Source organism: Eretmochelys imbricata, chromosome 9 (genome assembly GCF_965152235.1).
Source record: "Eretmochelys imbricata isolate rEreImb1 chromosome 9, rEreImb1.hap1, whole genome shotgun sequence".
Classification (NCBI taxonomy): Eukaryota; Metazoa; Chordata; order Testudines; family Cheloniidae; genus Eretmochelys; species Eretmochelys imbricata.
The window spans coordinates 73,571,808-73,595,185 of NC_135580.1; the positions used below are offsets into that span (position 1 = coordinate 73,571,808).

At 38.3% G+C, this 23,378-nt stretch overlaps 1 protein-coding gene across 2 annotated transcripts in view; it reads left to right on the top strand.

Annotated features, from left to right (window-relative positions):
• Window positions 1–23,378, top strand: part of CHM (CHM Rab escort protein) — a 134,525-nt gene that overhangs the window by 78,430 nt on the left and 32,717 nt on the right. Inside the window, exon 10 of one of the 2 annotated variants that reach the window (XR_013347120.1) lies at window positions 16,211–16,257. Coding sequence is in view for 1 of the 2 variants with exons in the window: in XM_077826582.1 (XP_077682708.1) it covers window positions 16,211–16,288 (78 nt within the window). In the remaining variant the exon portion in view is untranslated. Of the gene's footprint in view, window positions 1–16,210; window positions 16,289–23,378 lie in introns of those variants that run through there. The other variant, XM_077826582.1, reaches the window with a different exon arrangement.

Below are 23,378 nucleotides of genomic sequence, written 5' to 3' on the forward strand. Positions count from 1 at the left end.
AACTTTTGCTTTGAAACTCTGCTTAATTTTCCTCCAGTTACAAAATGTTACATGTTATAGATATTAATATCTAAAATAATAATTCTCTAATTTGTTTCTGGTCTTTTCCCAAAACTCAGCCAAATGTGCTGTGTACTTCTAATCCAAGTTAGTCACCCTGTGCTTCGCACTGTGGAGTCCTCTGGAGAATTTCTTAAATGTAGGTGTGTAAAGTGGCAGTCCAGACCCCCAAATGGCTAAAGAGCTGTTTTATGCCATTCCTTATTATAGGATAAATTCAGTTCTTATTCCTAAGTTATTTTAAGACTGAGTAGTTTTCATATTGGGGGCTGATAGACAGTTCTACAGCCAAGAAATCCAGTGTGTTCTCTAAACAACTGATTTTAGCCCAGTTCCAAAATTCTTTCTCTGGGGTGTTTGAGATGTGCTCAAAAGACCTTTCATGCTGTTGCAGAGTCTGTCATATTTAGTCACCTCTGCACCAAGTTTTGATTTACTGTGCAATTTATGGACGCAAATAAATTTCTGGTTTGAAGTAAAGCCTAGATTATTAGTATCCCTTTATACTTACACAAATGACAGAATACTTGCAATTTTTGTGACTTACTCCAAGTAGGTTTTTAACCATAAGTTTTCAGAATCCTTTGTAACTTAAGTGTTCCATGTTTATCTGAAAACTCTATTGTCTTCAGTACCTGAGTGAATTCCTCATAAGTTCTATTGTAAAACAGTGAGGAAAATTAAGAAATCTTTCTCTTCTGCTTTTGCAGAGACTATTTCAAACACATTCTACCTGGAGATTAACCATAAAGGCCACTTGGAAATTAAAGCCAGTATAATGTGCAGTGCCTGTCTGCTAAGCAAGACAGAGCAGCAAGGGTATATTGCACAACTTCTTCACTTTCTCCATGGGCCACATACTGAGACCAGGGTCCTCTATTTAACATGCAAAGCTTCCAAATGGTCTGGACCCCAGCTTTCAGAGGGACATACTATATGCCTAAACAGCAGCTGTGGTAAAACAGAACACATAATTTGAACAATCTCCAGGACATACCTCACAGGTATGGGGCAGAGCTAGTGGAGTGTTCAGAGCTATGGAACAAGCTTCTGTCATCGTATTTTTCTGAGCCTGAGTTTTATCACTTTCAGGGATCCTGAAACACACATCTTTCTCTGTCCCTTAGATGGTTTTAGTCCTAGGATGTCACATTTATTCTGTGCCTTCTGATAAACAGTTCAGGAGGAAGACATACAGAGTTAGGCCTATGGTAGGGGCAATCCTTAGGATAGATTTACACGAAAGCACCCTGATGGTAGTTTTCATAATTCATGTGGGTTAAGCATCAGTTTACTGTAGGGGAGACCTTATTTCCTTTTTGCAGTGAAGCTTGCTTCCCCGTGGATATCCCAGGCCTGTCCCTCCTTTTAATCTAGGAGGACCCCTCCTCCTTCCTTATCATTATTGCTCAGACATCCCTCTAGGAAACTAAAATAGCAACTCCTCTTGTATACATTTCAAAGTGATATTGTGAACTGTGATGCTAGTTTGTCAATTTTGTCTCTGACTTCCAAGAATTTGTGCTGAGATTCATACACTTGGAAAAAGAGATGACCCCACAATGAGTGTTTGTGCATACTGTAGAACTAGCAGTGTTTGTATTACATTTGCACCTTACTTGTTACTGTTAAATGTACAGATGCAATGTTAATTTCCTACGTGCAACGTGTGTGTATTAGGTATATCAAATTATTTTAAATTTTGGGGGGGAAATATATTCTAAAATGTTTGTAATGAAGCATTCCTAATAAGTACATTTAAGTATAGAAAATTGTTACTGCAATGCCACCTTTTATATTAAATGACTATTTTAAAGGATAGTTATACATATTGATTTTTTTTATCTTTTGAGATTTATATTTTCAGCACTGTGTACTAATGGATGCAACTAATTGTTTTCCCCCTTAAGTCTTCTGAATTATCAGCCACGTTCTGCAGGAGTTACATTATACATTAATAATCTTACTAATATATTATTCAATTACCCTTGTGAACTAACAGTATATGATGCTAAATACAGAGCTTATCATAAGTGTTTTCATTGTGTTACACAACTCTGCTGACTAAATGTTAGGTGTTGGGATAGCTCCTAAGATCCTATACTTGTGTGGAATTTATTGCAGGATTGGAGCCAAGGAATATGCCAAAATCCTATGAACTGGAAAACTTTATTTTTTATCATTAAAAGCAAAAGTTACATGGAATTTAAATAGTTCATGGCCATCCAAGTTTCGGAGTTAAACTGTTCAGTTTTGTTGCCAGAGTTTCATATTTATGCTGTTAAAATTGATGTCATTTTATTAAAATTTGGAAATGTTAAATATTTTACGTCATTCTTTACTAATCCTAGTAAATCCTAATGAAATGTTGCATTTTGGTGTAGATTGTGCCATCTGAGGATCTTAAACCACAAATATGAAATGCATTATTTTTATCCATGGGAGGCATGTTGGAATTATGCACATTTTATACTTGCGGAAACTGACGCACAGGGGTTGTCACAAAGGGGTCTGTGACAAAGCCAGACATAGCACCCAGTTGCCTTACCCACAGGTTTGTGTTTTAACCATACCTGCTCCCAATTAAAATCAAGTGCACAGTACTGTACCATATATTTTTACCTAAATAGCAGACTTGGTTTTATATAGAGGGGAGGAGTTATTTCTTAACCATTATAATCAGATTATAATAATACCCTTAGGATCCTGGGGAGGAATAGATGTAGTAATTTGCTCAGTGTTGCTTTTTGCTGGATTACTTTGTCCCCCAGACATCCCCCCCCCCGCCGCCACCGTGCAACTTGCACCCCTCTCCCCCTTTGGTATCTATTAAGCTTCTTCCTTGCCCTGTGTGCCTACTGTGAAAAAAGTCCACCACAAACCAAAATGAGTGAAGAGGCTAATACTCTTCATCCAGTATCTTATTCTTCAGCACGGATCTCCTCCTGGCTCTTGGCCAGGATGTCCCTTTCACCTAGTCGCATCTGTATACCTCTGGCTTCCCACTCCTTGTTGATTCCATGGGAGAGTGAAAGGTCAAGAAGATAACTTGCAGTAGGAACATAGATGGATGAAGATAAGTGGATCCTGCATCACACTCTCCTGGAAATTAGCAGTCCTCCAGATGAGTCTACCTTGACACTTGCTGGTTATGTAAGAGTATACTTTAAATCTAAATATTGTCATTTTGCTACTTATGCTAATACACCAAGTTTTAGAGACAATCCTTGAAGACCTAGTTAAAATTTTACTGGCAAGACCAACATAATCCTTCAAAAATCAGAAAAACAATACAAATAGTTGACTCTGCCATTCATTTGCTTGCTATGTAGGTGATTGGTATCTTTGAATACCTTACCCTTCCCAATAATTCCCTTGACAAAAGAGAATTATAGATGGTGTGATGGTCTTCCTAGAGAGAATTATTCACTGAAAGAGCAGATTTTTTTTAAAATGTCCAGGTGTTCTGTAAGCATACTAAAGTTTTCTTTTGTATACTGAAATTTTCTGATGGAGACAATCTATTTATGGAGATGTGGCCTTGTTTGAATTATGTTTGTGTTGGCTATAGCCTATTTTCCAGGGTTCTCTTAGAACATTTAATACTATACTTCAGGAAATGTTGAAGTTCCAGGGACTCTGAGGAAACAAAGAATATAACATCAGATCCCGGACGCAGCTTGCCCTGTGTGTAAAAAATAAATTAAAAGAGGATAATACGTTAATTCTGGGCTTTGGCATGTTTGTCTTAGATCTTTCTCCAAAGCTTTCCCTCTCATGGTCACAGAGTAGTCATCTTTAAGGAAGAGGGAAAAAATTGTGTACCTTGCTATAGGAAAAACTGTTAGGGCGAGGACTTTTCTTGTGTAATCACTACACACAAATTTTAGAAAATAAAAAAGACCATATACTATAAATGAAAGCTTTTCTGTGTGGTGAAGGATACTTTGCAATCTTGTGTTGCATTTTTCTTAGTCGTTTACCTTCAGTTCATTTTGAAATTACATAAATCTGTAAATGTAAGTGTTGGTTTGATATTTCTATGTTGAAAATCAAGATGTCAGATGAAGAGCCCTTCTATTTTTTAAAAAATTAGGATCAGGGAGCATTACATCAAAGCAATATACTCCTCTTGTAGCAACAGATGCAGCAACCCTAAAGCCTATTTTCTTTCTTGTTACATTAGTGTTTAATTAAAGAAAACAGCTAGTTGGAGGCAGTTACTTTCTGTGAAATGTAATGAAGATTTATTTTGGAAGTGACCTTCACTGTATTAGCTGAAACAGTAATCAGTAGAATTAATAGAATAATCAAATTATATACAAACTCATAAATCATCATGAATATGCTGTCAAAAGTTCAGCTATTAATGGGTCCTATTGTTTCGCAGCTGTATTAAAAATTACGTCTGCTGATTCCTGCCTTGATAGGAACTGAAATGGCATTTAAAGGCTATGTATGATGGGGTCTACCAGGCCGAAAATTTTCACAACTGTTAATTTAGCTGTAATATGATTTGATGTCACCAGGGCAAAGTTGAAGTCGAGTACAGTGTTGGTGCTATCTTTCAGCAAAACTTGAATTATTGGTGGAGGCAGTAGCCAGTTAATTAGAGTAATATCAGTTTAAACGTCTGTCGTTTAGGGTTAATGGTATCAAAGAGTTACCTTGTACTTCTAGTATAGTCAAATCATCTTGAATAGCGTATTGTATTAAGGTAATGTTGGCATGATGATTTTTACTTGAGTTTGTCATAAATTATTGGGACTTCATTTAGTTTAATTCAACTTCTGTATTTAAATAATATTGGACTGCTTCCAAATTCATATTTTTCACGCATGGCTATTTTAATAGGAATTCCAGTTCTTTGTACTTGTTTAATATGATACACACAAAATTCCTTGCTATTTTCATTTTTTTTAATTGGCTTCCACCTGCATGCTTTGAAAACAGGTCATGTCCTTTTCCTCTGGGTAGCAGACTACTGTTGGAAATAAGAGCCATTCACACTTTTGTGCAGTCAAGCAGCACAATTCTGTCAAGCCATGTTTAGAAAGTAAGGTGCATTTATCAAAAAACACTTTACTCCTCAGGTTATGGTGGAAGTCAAAGAAAAAAATTATGTAATTTATTACAAAGAGAGCTTTATTTTAATTAAGTTAAAATGTAACTAATTTCAAAAATGAACCTTTATGAAAGAAATATTGTCAAGCTCCACCATGTAAAGCCCTAAAGTAAAACACATGCTTTACAGTGGTTAAAGGTCACTGGTTGCAATTTTACTGTTAAATAAAACTTGTGAGGGTTAATAACCCAGTGGTCTAGGTCCCTACAATCCTTCAGTCAATGTGTATCCGCTAAGTCAGCATACTTCCCAAACAGATATGGGGTACAAATTGTCTCTTCACCCAACTTACTCCCTCTGAGGAGAATCAGATCCCTAAAAGGCCAGTGTTTTGTACTTTGGGCCTAGCACTAAGTAATGTTACTGATACCTGCCTGACTCCACTCTTTTTCCAATGTAAACCTGGATTTTGGGATGCTAGGGCTGGAATTCTTTCATTCTTCACTGTCAGACTCAGCCAACCAAGTTCAGGCAAAACAAGAATGACAAACTGCCCAACTCAGTGATTAAACTCTATTGTCATTGAAAAGGCTCAGGTGTCCTCTTCTTTTTTTATTTGAAACCTGTAAAGTGCACAGAGGCCCTGACAAAGTTCTTCCTATCTACAAGGCAAGTGACTGCACAGCAAGCTGTGAATCTACAACATGACAGCTTGCCACGCAGTGACTTACGTTTCAGGAATTCCCAAGGAGGTACAACTCACAAGAGAGAACCTACCTTTTGAGGAGATGGATTTGTTCAGCCAGTACTGTGACAATGCTCTTCAGTCCCTTAAGAACTCCAAAGCTATCTTACGCTCCATGGGAGTCTGTATCCTTGCCCATTACTGCAAACTATACCACTACCAACCTAGGTGAAACTGGTCATAGCGCACTAGAAAGCCCAATTATCCTTCTAAGTAAAAAGCCATGCATATCAGGAGATGTCAGTGTGACAGTCTATACCTTGGGGGAGTGTACTGTAACCCCCATATTCCTCATTTTCATATAATCGTGATCTTACCTATAAAGCATGCCTTGTAAGGTATCGGGGAAAGATTATCTGCTGAAAGTAATTTCTCTATCCATTTATCTGTATCATTAATGCGTATAGAAAAGGAGTACTTGTGGCACCTTAGAGACTAACCAATTTATTTGAGCATAAGCTTTCGTGAGCTACAGCTCACTTCATCAGATGCATACTGTGGATGAAGTGAGCTGTAGCTCACGAAAGCTTATGCTCAAATAAATTGGTTAGTCTCTAAGGTGCCACAAGTACTCCTTTTCTTTTTGCGAATACAGACTAACATGGCTGTTACTCTGAAACCTGTCATTAATGCATATGAAGTTATGAGAATTGTGTTGTATGGTGGTCACTAAAACATGTTATAAGTTGGGGAATCAGCCAGATGAAACAGCAAGGAAAGTAACCAATGCCCAGGCTGGGTGTCAAACAAACCATCAACAGCCGTTGTCCAGCAAGGGAGCTACAATGCAATGGCTCACCTGCATGAGGCCACACCAGGGGAATTGCTCAACCTTGCTTGGAGAGATTCTGCAATGCCCCCCAGACATGCCTAGACTTGTGCTCCCCAAGCACATGGACTGAGGGTATAAAACAGACAGAGGGGACACATACTGGGCCCTTCTCCTGCCCCCACCTTCACTGCAAGCAACTAAGACATTGAGAAGAAAAGACTCCAACAGAGGAGATTGTCCCAGGTTTAAGAAACAAACCTGTATATTAAGGACTGCAATATCCAGTGGGGTGAGAAAAACTGCTTAATCTAGATGTTGTCCAGTCTAATAGGGTTGAGAGTTTAGACTGCATGCTTATATTTTCTTTTCTTTTGGTAACCACTTTGACTTTTTGCCTATCACTTAATCACTTAAAATGTCTCCTTGTGGTTAATAAATTTGTTTGTTCTACTTGAAGCATGTCAGAGACTCCCCTTGGGATAACAAGCCTGGTACGTATCAATTTCTTTGTTAAATTGATGAATTCATATAAGCTTGCAGTGTCCAGAGGGCATGACTGGACACTACAAGACAGAGGTTCCTAGAGTTGTGTCTGGGACCAGAGATATTGGCTAGTGTCATTCAGTTGCACAATCCAAGGAGCAGCTTACGTGCCAGAGGCTATGTGAGAACAGCCCAGGAGTGGGGATTCTCACAGCAGAGCAGGGTAAGGCTGGCTCCCAGAGTCAAGGATCGGAGTGACCTAGCAGATCACTGGTCCGAATAACACAAGGGGAAAGTTAGTCAGTCAGTTATTGTCCTCCTCAGCGACTCACCCTGCATAAGGAGAGTGTCAGCAAATTTGACAGGACTGCCAGGAGTCAATTCAGAGCATGTAACCTTTGGGAATCTCCTTGCTCTTTTTCACCAAGTGTGGTCTATCATAACATCGGACAGGTGGCAGCTGGAAATCATCGCTCATGGCTATCCCCATCCTATTTCATCCTTTTACCCCCTACCCTCCTTTTCCCTCCTCTTCAGGGACCCTTCTCATGAGAGCCTACTGAAAATGGAAGTGGCCTTGTTGCTTTGTCTAGGAGCCACCAAGGAAGTACCACCTGAACACAGGGTAAGAGGCTTCTACTCTGTTGTTTCCTTATTCCAAAGAAGAGAGGGTGGATTTGTCCTTTCCTAGACCAGAGGATTCTGAACATCTACATACGCTGTCTCAGATTCAGGGCAGTAATGCTTGCTTAGATCATTCCATCTCTTTAAGCTTAAGACTGGTTCATAGCTCTAACTACAGGATGCATACTTCCACAAAGATATCACTCAGCCCACAGCAAGTACTTAAGATTCACAGTTGAGCCCAACAGATAGCTCAAACAACAGTACTTTGTACTACTATCCACTCCATCAAGAGTCTTCATAAAATGCTTCGCAGTGGTAGCAGTATACTCGAGGAGATGAGCTACTCATGTTTATCTGTCCCTGGACAATTGGCTAGTCAGAGGCAGGTCCTAGCAGGAGACCATGACAGCCTCTCCTTATTCTCCCAACTAGGCCTTTTTGTGAACTACAAGAAAGCATCACATCTCATCACAGATGGTAGTTCAGAGGATTTGCTATTGCAATCAGCAAAAGCCTACTGGAGGACTGGTTTTAAATCCTGTAGTAGATACATGACAAGTCAAGTTCCAACAATGATGGTGCAAACTTACCTATGACAACTAGGTCACATGTCAGTATGCATGTAGGTGACATCCTTTACCATACTTCTACGGCCTCCACAACTCTAGCTGAGGCTGGTGTTCTCTTTGTCCAAACACCACATCTACAAGAAGGTCACAGTACTGTTTCATGTCCCGAGGGACCTAGGTTGCTGGATAGATCCTACGAATGGATGAAAAGGGGTTCAACTCTGTGCCCCTTCTCCAACAATGAATCTTCACAGATGCATCAGCAACAAGCTGGGGCCAAAACCATCTGCAGATGCAGGGGTTTTGGTCCCAAGTCTATTTGAAACTCCATGTAAACATCCTGGAATTCAGGGCCATAAGAGTGTCTTGTATGGCTTTCCTACCTGTCCTGCAAAACTCCACAATGTAGATGTTGATGGACAACACCTCTGCAGTGCACTACATAAACAGGGAGGAGCTTGTTTATCACTCCTCTGCCAGGAAGCCATTAAGCTATGAACAGGAATACATCAACAGAGAAGAACCCAGCTGGCTTCATACCTTCCAGGTGTTACCAGCTATCTAGCAGACTTCTTGAGCAGGCATGCAGTAACCAACCATGGCGCTCACTGCAGCAATCCACCATAGAGCCAATGTTCAATTCATGGAGGGATTCCCACAATAGCCCTTTTCACTACCAATGACTATGACAAATGTCTTCATTTTTGTTCCGCCTTCCTGCTATAGTGGGCTCAAGGCCTCCTATGTGCCTTTCCACCTATTCCTCAAATACCCACAGTGATGGTCAAGGTCAAATGGAACAAGGGCACACTGATTCTCGTATCTCCAGTTCTTGCCAACAGACTTATTGCAAATGTCCATTCAGCCCCCATCCATCTCCTAGACCTAATATCCCAGAATCGTGTCAGATATTGCACCCACATCCACAGTCATTGCACCTGACTGCTAGGATGTTGGCTTTTTGAACAATACTGGCAGACTTCTCCTGACATACTGAGGTAATTCTTACACAGATCAGAAAGCCATCTGCAAGATCTACTCAAAATTGAAAAGGTTTGCCTTATGGGCTGCCTTAACATGATCTAGACCCAGTGGAGCTCGCAGTACCCAAGATCCTCAACTACATGCTGCCCTTGAGCATTCAACTCTCAGGGTTCAATTTATAGCAGTATTGGCATGTCATACTGTGGTGAAATTGCATTTCTTATGCCTGACAGTATCCACTTCCTCGAAGGCTTTGTCCTCCTAAAGCTCTTTTGAGCCACTTTCAGGCTGCTCATTTCATCATCTAACCATTAAAACATTTTTTCTGACTGCTGTCATCTTGGCAAGGAGGGTCAATGAACTCCAAGCCCTCCTGGTTGAACCTCCCTGTATATTCTTCCATTGAGACCCAGGGTTGCTGGGTCCATTGCATCTCAAGTTCCAACCTATGATAGTTCTCAGAATTCCCTCAGAACCAGTCAATCTAATCATCCTCCTGAAACTGCAAGGGGAAAAGTTACACACTCTGGACATCTCCAGAGCCTCACTCTGTTGCTCTTGACAGGACCAAGCCCTTTAGGCTTTCTCCTCACCTCTTTGTGGCCATATCTGCCCTTTCAAAAGGCTGGGCCATCTCATCACAAAGAATCACTCAGTGGATCACATGCTATATTTCCATCTTTTTCAAGTGGCAGGCAAGGCCTGTCCTTCTGACTGTCAAGGTTCACTCCACCAGAAGGCAGGCAACATCTTTAGCCTCCTTCAAAAACATTTTGATTATCTTCAATCTGCAAGCATCAACGTGGAGCAAGCAACTCATTAGCCTTTGTCCAACATTATGCCCTTGACTTACCAGCTAGATCACATGCCAAGTTTGGGGGAGCAGTGCTTTCAAATGTTATTTGACTAATACAGCTAGAATGCCTCATTCCCACCATACAGTGAGGATACTGCTGACAAGTTCCATATTGTGAGATTCACACAAATACTTGGACTGAACTATTACTTACTACTTACTTACTATTACTGTAGCTATGGTTCTTAGATGTTGCAGTTAGTGAGGCTCCCATGACCCACCCTCCGTCCCTGCTTTTTGAAGTCCTCGGTACCTATGGGCTTTGAATTGTGAGGGAACTGAGGGAGGGTCATGGCCACCCCACCCCTTACGCCTTCATATGAAAGCATGAGGAGGTGCATGTGTAGCCTATATGGATGTAACTATTCAAAATCTCAGGTCCACAATGACTGTATCTCAAAGAACCACAGTTATATATCGTACAGTAATCCTTCTGTTCGTTGTCGGTTGCTGCCATACATCAAATACTGAAATTTACGAAGGATAGAAATTTTGATTTGCAAAGAGAATAAATACAACATTTCAAAAGCAAAGGCTCATGCTTTAGTTTGTTTTCACTTTGACATATGTGGAAGATTTTATGACAGACGAAATCTTTTAATGGCAGATTAAAATGTGTTGGTTCAACAATTAGAAATTATTCTTTATGCTATCTGTATAGTTCTCTCAAAGTCTTTTTTTCAATAACATATATTCTAATTTAGGATGGTGCTCCGAAAGAGGAAGATAAATTGAATAAGGAAATAGAGGCTATTGTAGATCTAAAGGAAAATGGAGTAGTCCATTTTTTATCGATAACCTTGTTAAAGGAAAAATACTATTCTTTTGAATCTACTCATCTAATTTATTGAAACTATATTGTAGTTATATTTGACTGAACAGCAACCTAGTTTGATGCCATCCTCCAAGAAATGTTGGAGAACACTACATGGCAGCCTGCTATCTTGAATTTCCCAACGCTATTATTGCTGTAGCTGGAATAGATACATAAGACCAAGTGGGCATTGAAGCCTCTGTCTTGGAGCTGTAGGCATGGTCATATGTGAAAATATACAGTATAGACTCTTATATACCTAGCTCTTATATAGTACTTTCCATCTGCAGACCCCAAAGCACTTTACAAAGGGAGAGAAGTATCATTGTCCCCATCTTACAGATGGGGAAAATGGGGCATGGGGAGTTGAAGTGACTTGCCCAAGGTCATCCCATAGGCCACTGGCAGAGGTGGGTATCCTGAGTCCCAGTCCTATGCATTAGCTTCTAAGCCATGAAAGGAAATTAAACCTCCATGTATTTCTTTAGGTTGAAAGCAGTTGAATTTGTTTCAAACCCTTAAAAGACTCTTCAACTGTACGTAAAGAAAATACCTTTTTTAAAGGAGGTGAAAGCAGGTTTCAGAATAGGAAGTCATTGCCAAAATGCTAATCCCCTTTGTAGATGCTTTAGACCTGGAGGCAATATTTGGCTAATAGATATGTGTATCGTTATCTTCCATTCAAATCCTTGGGTGGATACCAGACCACACAACCACCACGTTTCCTTTATTGAACAGAAAATCACTTTAACTAATGTCTTCCACAAATCTCTTATACAAGGTATGCCTTATTAATGTTTTGCCTCTATACCACATTCCCCATATAATATGTCTGTCTTCAGTCTGTCCCATTCTCCAGAAAGGGAACTATTGCTGTAGGATTGTTAGAATATACAGTGTAACAATGAATTCATTAAACTTAACGTAGAACAGAAAAGTGGTGTGGACAATATGAAGTGGAAGGTAGTAGGAGTTGGTGACTTTTTTTTTTTAAACAGAAGAAGCTGATGAAACTCAGCATAACCTTAACTATAGTGCTATGACTATAGTGTTTTACTGAAATACTGTTTATAAAAAATTATACCACACAATGTGAATTAAGGAATCTGAACTAACTTGACTTCTTTAAAAAATATTTCTATAACTTGAAAACTTTAGATGAAAGATTTTTTTGATCCACGTGTGCAGGTAACTTCACCTGAAGTCGGAGACCAAGCAGCACAAAAGGGTAATGCAGTAGAAGGTCATGAGAACATATGAATAAGGGAATAATATAAACTTTCTTTACTTATGTAATATAGTTTTTCCTCTACTGCCTTACTTACATGTGTACTTAGAACCTGTGGTCATGTAATTTTGCCTGTATTGTAATTTATACTTTCAAAATGGCAGAGTTAAGGCTGGAAACACAACCTTAATCTTCTTGCCTGTCTCTTTGATTGCTGTATTTTGCAAATTTAGCTTTGTTGCTTTTTTTAGCATTGTTTCCTATGTGCTTATAGAAAACCCCTCAAGTTTAAGACTGCTTTTCCAGATGGTTTTCTTTTCTATTTCTTGGTCAAGAATTGTATGCTTGTGTGTGTCAGGGGCCATTACACTAGAAATTTGAAGGCAACAGGTGGGCTTGGTGAAGCTGGACTGATGCCAAATTCAGAGGAAAAAGAGAACCCCTAACTCTTGACCTTTGGGGTTGGGTATACCAATTTCCTGCCTCCCACCTCCCATTTAATTTGGTTTCTAATACTGCCAGGACCAGCTATCAAAAGAGAGGAAGACAGATGAGTTCTACCATGTTGCTGTGATGACCTTTCATAGTCTGAAGTTGCCGATGCAATACAAACAACATAATTGGTACAAAGTCCAGATGTCTGGTCCCCTTGCCCTAACTCCAATCAATGCCATAATTCTTAACCCAATATACAGCAAACAACCCATACACATTGTGTGACAAATTGGTATCATATGCAATCAGTAACCCAAGAAGAAGAAAAAATTGTAATTGTGGACAATGAATCTGCAGAAGGCCGCTTCTGTCTGCTCCTGTTCATATATAGGCAAGCAGCTTGTCAGACACAGTCCCAGCATCCACCCAGGGGTGTAAGTCCACCCCCAGACTCAACCCATAATTTGGCTTGTCTGGGAAGGGCCAACCCTCTTTTATATATGCAGGCAGTTCTGTCTCAACTGATGTTTCTTCAGTTGTTGCCCCAAACAAAGCAGATTACTGTAATTGAGTCTGGCTGAAGGTGACAAAGGTAAGGTTGTTGAGGCTTGTATCAGAAAGGAAACAACTCAACTTTCCTGACAGGAGCAGGTGAGGGTGGGAAGCTCTTTGCCCTTGCTTTCTGGAAATATAGAAGAAGAGGTAGAGGACCTAATAAATCCCAAATTTTAATTTTTAAGTCAAAAAGGTTGGGCAGACTGCTTTAATCAAGGGAAAGATGTTGTTTCTGTTTCTAATATCTATTCCCCTATGCTACCAATGTTTTCTTGGTCTTTTCTGGATTGAGCCTCAGATTATTATATATCATCCAAGAATTGGTTGAAGGCTGGACACTGGGAAAACCCATTGACTATGCCATTCTGACACACCCACCCCTGAGTGTCATCAAAGTATCAGTTGCACTGCAATGCAAATGTCTGATCTTTCTTAGAGGTTTTTGTACCCGCTGAATAATATAACAGAAGAAAGCCCATGTGACATAGGAGTAATTGTCCAGTATTACTTTGAGTTCTCTTTGAGAGAAAAGGATTGAGCTACATAAGCACAATGTAGCTTTTCCTGCTGTAGTTTCCAGGCATGTCAAAAGAACTTTGCAGTCAGTGATATCAAAATTTGCTGATCTTTTTTTAAAAAAAAAATCAGATGATTCATGACTTACTGAAGGTAAATATTGATCGGTTTGTTCACACTAGCAAACCAAATCTTTAAACCAAATTAAGGAATTATCAAGGACTCTACTTCTTCCTTAACTATATTTCCCCACAAAAACTGAAGATTAAAAACAAGAGAATAATCATCCTGCCTAATAGGTATCAGTCTCACATATAGCTTCTTGATCATGGCCCTAACAGTCTTCTTAAGAAATGCTGGATATCCCAAGAAGGATGTGAGTCCAAATTGCCGGTTGTAATTTAGAGCTCTGAATGCTTCCAGAGTTTGAGTGAGCAAAACTGCCTGAAACACAAGAGGGAGAAGCCTCAGTCCTGTTTCCTCTTCCCCACCATCTGCTCTGTATGCACATCTTTTGTCATGCAGGTCAATAATTCAGTTGCAGATGGGGCTCATTTCTCTCTCAAAGATCAAAAGGTCATTATTTTTAATTCCTCTGTGACACAGATCAAGACTCTGGAACACTTCGTCCTAAAATATGAATATTTTGCAACCTTACTGTGAAGCAAATACCAAATATATACCAAATGTTTATTCACTATGAGCAAAAGTGATAACTAAAACCTTTCTTTATTTTGGAACCTTAATTCATAGGTAACATCAAACTGTCTTCAAAGAAATCTCCATCACGCACATACTGATACTGTAAGATCACAAATTGCTCTGAAGTTTTTACAGAGCACTGCTTTAAGATAGGCTTATTCTGGGACCTTCACATTTTAAGAAACTTTTTAGAAATGTACTGGAATTGTTTTAGAGTTTCTCTCTAAGCTGTGACTTCTCATGGTTTTAGAGTGGACTAGTAATATTGGTTTAACATTTTTGATTTTGGTGGTTTAATTTTCTTAACTTGCTTTTATTGGTAGCATTTTTTTTAAAGGAAAACCTCTTTTTTGGAACTCTGCATTGTTTGGAACTCTGCATTGTTTGGAACTGTGTAGTATTTAATCACTGATCCCCATGGCCACTTGAAAAGGTCCGTTTGTCTTTTGGGGAAAATTCTTGCCATGATCATTTATGCCACCTTTTGTAGTTATGCGTTAAGCAAGGTCTGGCAGGGTCTTGGAGGGAAAGTGTCAAAAAGGTCTGTGGTGGGAAGTGTTAATTCAGCTGGAGGCACTCTTTTGTCTTAGTAAACACCAAATTGTGCCATTGTGTGGCTGGATAAAATGCAAAACTAAAGTTTACATAATTTTCTGTTTTCCTCATAATGTGTCATTTGTTCCTACTAACAGTTAAACATAAGTTCTGTTCTATGTTAGTATCATTGTGCCTTCCCACAGAGATCTAATGTGTTTTATATTGAATGTAATAAAGTTAAGAGAAAAATTTACCATATTATGAGTCAGATAGCTGACATAAATGTAAGATAAATACGACTATCATATAATGAGCAATATGTGTTAACTTCCTTTTAATTAAAAAAGATGTAATCCTCTTTACTGGCCTTTGTAATTTATGTGGTTAATATATTGAATACAATTCAGATTAAGCATAATTAACCACAAGAGTGTGAGCATTTTGTTGTTGTTGCTCTGTAAGAAAGTACATGACAGTTGGTATATCTTTGCAGTAAAGAAGGGACTCTTTGGTCATGTATAATAGAGAAATAGGCATTTTTTCTTTTAAATAACAATAGCAGAGAGCCTGCTGAGTGCCGCAGAATTGTAAAGAGCCTTATTAAGCTCTTGGTAATGCTTAGAAGAAACATTTTTCTCCCCAGGACTTTCTCAGCTTCAAATACTTTATTGTAGCTTTCATTTCCAAGTCCTCTAGAGAGAACCTCAAGAATAGCAGGTGCTCTGATCCAAGATAGGAAGGTTCATGTTTGTCAAAAGAATATCTGGATTTGGATACTGGTTTCTGGGGGGAATCTTTTAAATTAAATTTTCTGTCTTTTTTGATAATAGTCTTTTGATACTCATTTTTAAGTGTTCCGCCGCAACAAAAGATATGGCTTCTATTCTAAAACAGGGCTTTTGCAGCAGAGCTTGAAACATGGTCTGACTTTTGACCACGTTGTAAGAGGTGCTTAGCACCCTTCACTTCTAGATCAAGCCCTTTGACTGTGCTAGCATGTGTGCGCACACTGCTCTCTGGTCTAATGTCTCTGTGCACTAGTAATAATTCAGTTGCATGGTTCTGAATACAGTTTTGAAAGTATGTGATCTGGCTCATGTGGTACAGAGAGATCTCTCTGATTCTGGGGTTCAGACTTCTGTCTCTCAGGATGTTAAATTCTGGGATATTGCTGAACTTAATTCACTTTCCCTTATCACGATATAGAAGTTGTTTACAATCAGTCACAATTAATCTGTTATTTTTTTCTAATATGTTTCTAGGATGTGTGCCGTATTTGGTGGAATCTATTGTCTTCGCCATTCAGTACAGTGCCTTGTAGTGGACAAAGAATCTGGACGGTAAGGGTAATACTGTACAAGTAACCCTTATACATAAAACACAGTTAAAAAATGCTGAAGTCAATTTTTAAAAAATTATTCTTCAAAGATCCCCCTTGGTATTAAGAACACATCAACCTTGATTAAAAGTAATTTGTGTATAGGTCCTCCAGAACAAGGAAAGTGGGTCTAGAATATAGAAACTAAATTAATTTCCCTGTGATATTATTACAGCTCCTGATCACCCAAGCTTGGAAGACAAATCATTTCAGCTGCCGGGGGGCTGGTGATGAGTGATGTTAGTTTTCCTTGTGGCCTTACCTACTCTAATTGATTTTCATCAGATGACAACAAAGCCCTCTGTTATTGCATTTTTAAAAATGGAGCTCACCTAAAGACTCATCAGATTAATCTTTGCTGATAATGCATGTCACTCCAAGAGAAAAGACTTTAATGAGTTTTTAGGTAGATTGTTGTCATAAACTATGCTGCCTTCTTATCCTAGGATAAATTCTTTTACAGCAGTATCAGGCCTGCAGGCAGGTTTAAAGTTGAGTGAAGAAAAATCGTCCCACATTCCTCCCCACCCCTTCCCCCCCCCCGTGACATTAGTTGCACCTCTGTGAATTTTTATAGTTACCACTATGTGTCTTTTTTTCAAGGATTTAAGTCAAAATATGCCACAAACTGAAACTTGATGATCTAAATCTTGTTCTGAGAGTGAACTTAATTTTAAAAACAAAACAAAAAAAAGTTAGAATATTTTTTCTAAGTTGGATATTTTTAAGTTATTGGAATGGAAACAAAAACTAGTGTAAGTTACTGCTTTAGAGTTGCTGTGCAGCATTCAACAGCTGTTGACTTCTAACCCAGAGGTGCGGTAACTTAGTGGTGGTTGAAGTGATTCCAGTAAATGGTTTGTAAAATGTTTTGATTTCTTTTCAGATGAAAGAAGCTGTACGTGGAAATTCTTGTTTTTTTGTGTTTTGGGGTTTTTATTCTTTGGAATTCTTGTTTTATTTTGTTTCCAGGTGCTTTGTGTGAGCTTTTATAACTGTGTTTTTAAACTGTTGTTCCATTTCTGTTGACAAATATTTCAGAGTCTGTAAGGAGGATATTGAAAATCAGTTCTTGTTTATGTTAGAAAATGTTGATGGGTTTGTGCAATAATATTTTAATAAGGATAATTGTTTAGTATTGAAATTGACACAACTCACTTACCTGCATGGTTCTCACAGCGAAACTGAATCTTACCATATTGTGCTTAGATGTGCACGTAACACCAATTCTTTGTGGACCACTGAAATTCTAGGAACATACAGAATTGCCAGTTTCAGTGCTAACTACTCCACAGTTGATTCAGTAGTACTATTTGCTTAACACAGCAGTTCCCAGACTTCAGTCCATGGACCACTAGTAATCCACAGAGGGCTAACTGGTCCAGTGGTGCTGATTCTCCTCCTTGCTACCAGATGCTTCTGCCTGCTTCCAGGAACTTTCAAGCCTTGTGTGCATGTAGAAGCAGCTGGAAATGAGGAGGAGAAGCTGACAGAGCTATTTCTAAACAAGAGAATGAAGAGGAAACAAAAATCAGTTTTGGGGAGCAAAGCCTCCGGGGGGCTATGACTCTGTCACCAAAAGGAGAGCAGTGTTCAGGGGAGACGAAGAACAGCTGACTGGGCAACATGTGATAACAAATGTAATATGTGGTTTCAAGTAGGAGGGGAGACATTTCCTGGTCCACTCCTCTGTTCAGATGTGGTCCATTCTATGGAAAACTTTCTTCTTTAACCCATTTATTTGAGCTCAGGTCACCTAGTAATTTTTTTCCCGGTTTTCTGATTTTTGCCCCCTCATTTCCTATCCAATTGACCTCTCATCTTTTATATATTCTCCTCATCTCTCTCTTAGTTACTATCTTAGTCTCTTTTTACACAATGAAGTTTTTTTCTTTCCAGTATGGCTCAAATGCTATGTATTATCAGAATTTATCCACCATTGGTGCCATCTTTGCCTCTGTTATGGCCACGACATTCCTCTAAGTTATTTGTCTTGCCAATTATTTCTGCTGTTGCACCTCTCCTGTTCTCTGTATTATTTTTTTTTCATGGAAAGAGAATCCATGCAGCATCACACTGCTAAGCATTGCAAACTCTTCTTAGAAACTTGACTCTTAAAGTTACCACTCTTTGTCCGTTGGGTGTGTCCTAAATAACGTGCATAAATAATCTATTCACTTCATCAGAGTTCCAGTGAATCTTCATACTTCCTATATGTGCTTGGATTAGCCCATTTGCATAATTAACTAGCCGACTCATGCCATTTTAGGGCATCTGCTCCTATTTTCACTGACTGTCTTACCAGACTCCTTTTTCCTGAAATAGTTCACCTTTGAACAGTTATCTAATTAGTGTGTTATCTGAACCTTTATATGAAAATATTGCATAAAGTCCAGCTTCCAAAATTCTGCTACCTGTATCTTCCATGGTTTGGGCCATCATGAACACATTAAGCCCGTGTTCCAGTCCCTTTTCTGGCTACCAGGCTGCTTCCAATGCCAGTTTTAAGGTCTTCATCCTAATTTTCAAAGCCATCAGTTGACCAAGTCCAGGCTATATTAAAAATAAAACCTAAATTTCAATCTATGAATGACTGAGACAGTGTAAAAGACGGGGACAAAGCTTTCTCGGTTGGCAGAATACAGCTATGGAACAAATTTCCAGGGACAGTTAGGTGAATCCAGAACCTGACCATCTAAAGGAAATGGTGCAAAGCCTTTCTTTATGACAGAGCCATTGTACTATAACAAGAATGCCACTCTCAAAGCTAGGACCTCTTTCTGAATCTCCCTCAAGAAATTTCCCTTTTCCTTGTTAAACTTTCACATTTGGCATTTTTGTTCTTTTGATTTGAGTTACACGTGTCTTCCACTTTGAGCTACCTATCACTGCTATTAGTAGTTCAGTTTAGGGCTTCAGTATCACTGAATATAAACATACGGTGTGTATTGTACCAGCATTTCTCGTCTACTATCATTCCAAGCATACCCAGGTAGTTCACGGGTATTTTCATTTTCAAATAATTGCCTTTGGATCACATCTGTACTAGCATACAAACACCTTTGTATTCATCCAAATGAGTATAGTCTAACACTTGAGGCACACATCCAGAAGTGCTTCACCTTCAATGTGTGAGCCAAAGCAACTGTCTACATGTTAATTTGTATATCACATAAGAAACAGTCTCTTAATTTTCAGCCAGGTCTTAGTTCCTGTAGCTCCTGAATTTTTTTCTTCACTGTTTTTGGTGTCAGGGCACAGGGAATATCCTCCACTGAGTCATAGCTGCAAATAGACAGCCACTAATCAATATACTCCATATTGTCTATGTAAATTCCCATGCCAGCATTATTTCCTCTTCATTTTTGTTTGTTCCCTATCTAAATAGTACAACTACAAATCCAGTCCAAGAATCACTTACATATTTTCCTCTCTTTTTGTCTTCTGTAGGCACACTATCCAAACCCTTCTTCCTCTAATGCTGTGGCATCCAACTAATTAGGTGCAGAGAGCCAAAGTCTATTTAATTTTGATCTGAGGGCTAGTTTTATAAATTTGGACTACGGATCTCCTACTGATGCACTAAGGAAGCTAGTACAGAGATCAAGGGTGTAATATGGCCTTTATGTAGGAACTAAACTTTTAGATGATATAATAATCTTTTCAGTAACTTCTTGTCACATTTAATATTGCTCAGTGAGAAAACATTCTTCCTTTAGAAACACCACTGTTTTGGCCCTTTCTTTTCTTCCTTCCTTTGTGCCTCCTCTTTTCTTCACTGTGCCTTTCCTTCTGTGCAGAAGCTCTACTTCCCATTTTTCCATGGCTTCATTTTCACCTCTTTCCTGTTCTAGTCACTTAAATGATCTGCTGTGGAATAGTTAATGTCGATATTGATGTTTCATCACTGGGCTTTCTGTCAGTGTTCCAGTGTTGGTAATAGGGGGCAGAAGAGTTTACACCTCTCATCCATAGTTTCATGCTACATGCAGGCTCAGGAAGACAGTGTATTGGTTACATACGCTTTATCCACATCCCTGAGTAGTAGAAATTTATTCAGATTGTACAGAACTTAAACTATCATTTGATTAATATTATATTTCCCATAGGGCTCATAAATACATCAGAGAGGCTAGATCCAACCAGCAGGGTGCATATTTGACCTCTCTGTTATGATTCTTCTACAATTTAGGGAAGACACCGTTTTTTTTAAATGAATTTTTAAAGCTCATTGACATCATAGCTTCGTTTTCCAGCTATTTTCTGTTAATGTACTCTGTGGCTTATTCTAATATAGTCAGGCACTAGATTTATGTGTGGCAGATTTTGTAATGGCCACAAGCTGATCAAGAGAAGTTGTATACCTCCCCTACAAATTAGTGCAAGTTCACCAGCAAAGTGGCCACTCAAAGAACAAGGAATAAAATGGACTTGTCCTTGAAGTTTAATAAAGTGATTTTATTTGCTGGTTGGCTATCATCTGACATGGCCAACAGCTCAAAGTTTGTAATAAAAGTTTGTCCTGTTTGTCACAGTGGTTTAAGGATACACACGAGGAGCTTCTCTATCACTAAAACAAGTTCTCAGGCCACTACCCACCTTCTCTGAAGCACATCTAACATCTTACCAGAGCAGGGCAGATACGGATCAATACTCCCTTCCACAGTACCCAATGAAATTCCATCTTCACTAGATTATTGTCCATATCTTATATATCAATATATATCATACCATCATATCAATAATTGAATGGCTTTCTTGAATGTAATTGTTAAATATAGCCCTTTACATGTAGTTTGTCGTATATGAACCATTATAATAATATGCAAAGAAGAGGTTATAGAAAGCTGGAATCTTTTAGATGTAGTTGTTCCAAGACTTGAATAATGCAACTAAAAGGTTTTTCACTGTAGCTATGTATCTTTGTTTGAACAGGTGTTGTATAAATAAATCTGCTTCAATTAAACATAAACAAAGAAAGGAAGGAAAGAAGCTGAAAAGGTTACATAAACAAGCAACCTAATGTAAATCACCAATTTTAAAAAAGGTTTAATTTAGTAAAAAGTTACCATGTTGCTATATACTATAAACTTGACAACTCTGGTGTTGTGTGTTAGCAACTGAAAGAGGATCATGCTTTTTGCCCTAAGGGAAATGCAAATTGAATTTCATTACTATTATCCTTTTATTGTCTTTTTTGCTTTTAATTCCTGTATGCTTAGTAGAGATTGCTCATTTAGCTTAATTTGATAAGATTTAAGGTATTTTAATTTATATCAAGTATGGTTACATTAAAAATAATCGCTAACACTTTACGTTGAGCCTACTTTAAATGTGTTTCTACTAAAATAATTCTGGCCCCAAAATCTGAAAAGATGTGACAAATGTAAATTTATATTTCTATAATAAAAAGATATAGCAAACACATAGTAATTTACATATTTTTCCTGAAATATTGCATAGTGGCTTTGTCAGTGCTGGTAAGTCCATTTCAAGGATGTCGTCCTTAGTCCATTAGTTTGGATAATGAGCCCTATAAAGTACATTTATAACTCATGGCACTGCAAGGAGATGGATTCTAATTTTCATCCTTTTATCTAGACACATTGAAAGAAGGTCAATGGAGGGTTCTGTATGATTCATTGTCCCAACACATATCAGATGACAGAGACCTGATAATGTCAGTGCACAAGTGTTTTCCTTATTTGGTAGCAGCACTGGAAAGAAATCTTCTCATCATTCTTTGAAGTGAAGTGGAAACTGATATTAAAAGAAGCACTATCTTTTTTTTCTGTTTAAAACCTTATCAGACCTATGACTTGATAACTATTCCTGAGCAAAGGAGAGAAAACAACACTTAACAGGAAAATAAAAAGCCTATATAGTTGCTTTTGCTGGCTTTGAGTGATGCAACATGACATTTAATCAACCTTTCCCCCTCCAGAACATTTAGGGGGAATGGGGGGAACTTGTTTCATAAACAATACAAAAGGTTATAGGTAGATATGCACTATGCCAGTTTGACTTGCTTGTTTGTTAGCCATATTTAAATGAGTGCTTTAGAGTGAAATTAGTTCAGCTCACATTTAAAAAAATTAAAGTAACAAGTGAAATTCACTTTGAGCAGAAGGATTTACATTATATGTATATGGTATTTAATATTTTTCTTATCAAGTTTAAACATGAAACATTTATTTTAAATAATATTTAATTTTAATATTTTTAAATTAAATGGACTATGATGTGCACTGAAGCTGTTGAATGTAAACAGAGTTAGAATGTTAGATGGGTGGTATGCAAATCGTACATTGTCCATTATGAAATTAATATTGTTAGATTTTACAACTCTTTTATACCCTTGTCACTATTAAGTTCTTGCTACCATTCCGACTAAGTCATGAGTCTGTTCTGTCTGTGTTTTTCTTCTTTCTCTCATTTCAAGCACCGACTTTCCATAGAAAGTTGGGGAGAAATCCTGGTCTCACGGAAGACAGTGCCAAGACTATCATCTATTTAAATAGGGCCAGGATTTCATCTTTTGTGGGATTTTTAGGTTTGTTTACTGTATGAAAGCTGACTAATAACTAATGTTATAGAAAATGTTGTTTATGCTTAATTTATAATCAGATATTTTATCGGTAGATGAGTAATACATTCTGGAGTGCGCTCCATTGAGGCAGCTGAGTTGTCACTTATTTGGGTAGCCAATTCAAAAAGGCTTCACTCTGCTGAGTGGGAGATGTTTTGCACATCAGCCAAAAAGTTCAGTGAAATAGTGTTTAATGTTTTTGTACAGAAAATGATCTGACATTATAAAGAGCCTTAAAAATCCTTTTGAGAATCCAGGGTTAAACCTTAAAGATCTTTTGACATTTAAAAAAAAAAAAAAAGCCCAAAGGAAGAAACTGTAGAATGCGTATCCTACTTGAAGTTGAGCTAATAACAGCAATCATTAAGAAGGGTATCCTCTGAAATTTTGGTCTTGTCCAGTACGTTCAACTTCTCAGCTTTGAGAAAATATAAACAAACATGGCTTCAAAGCATGTCAGCTG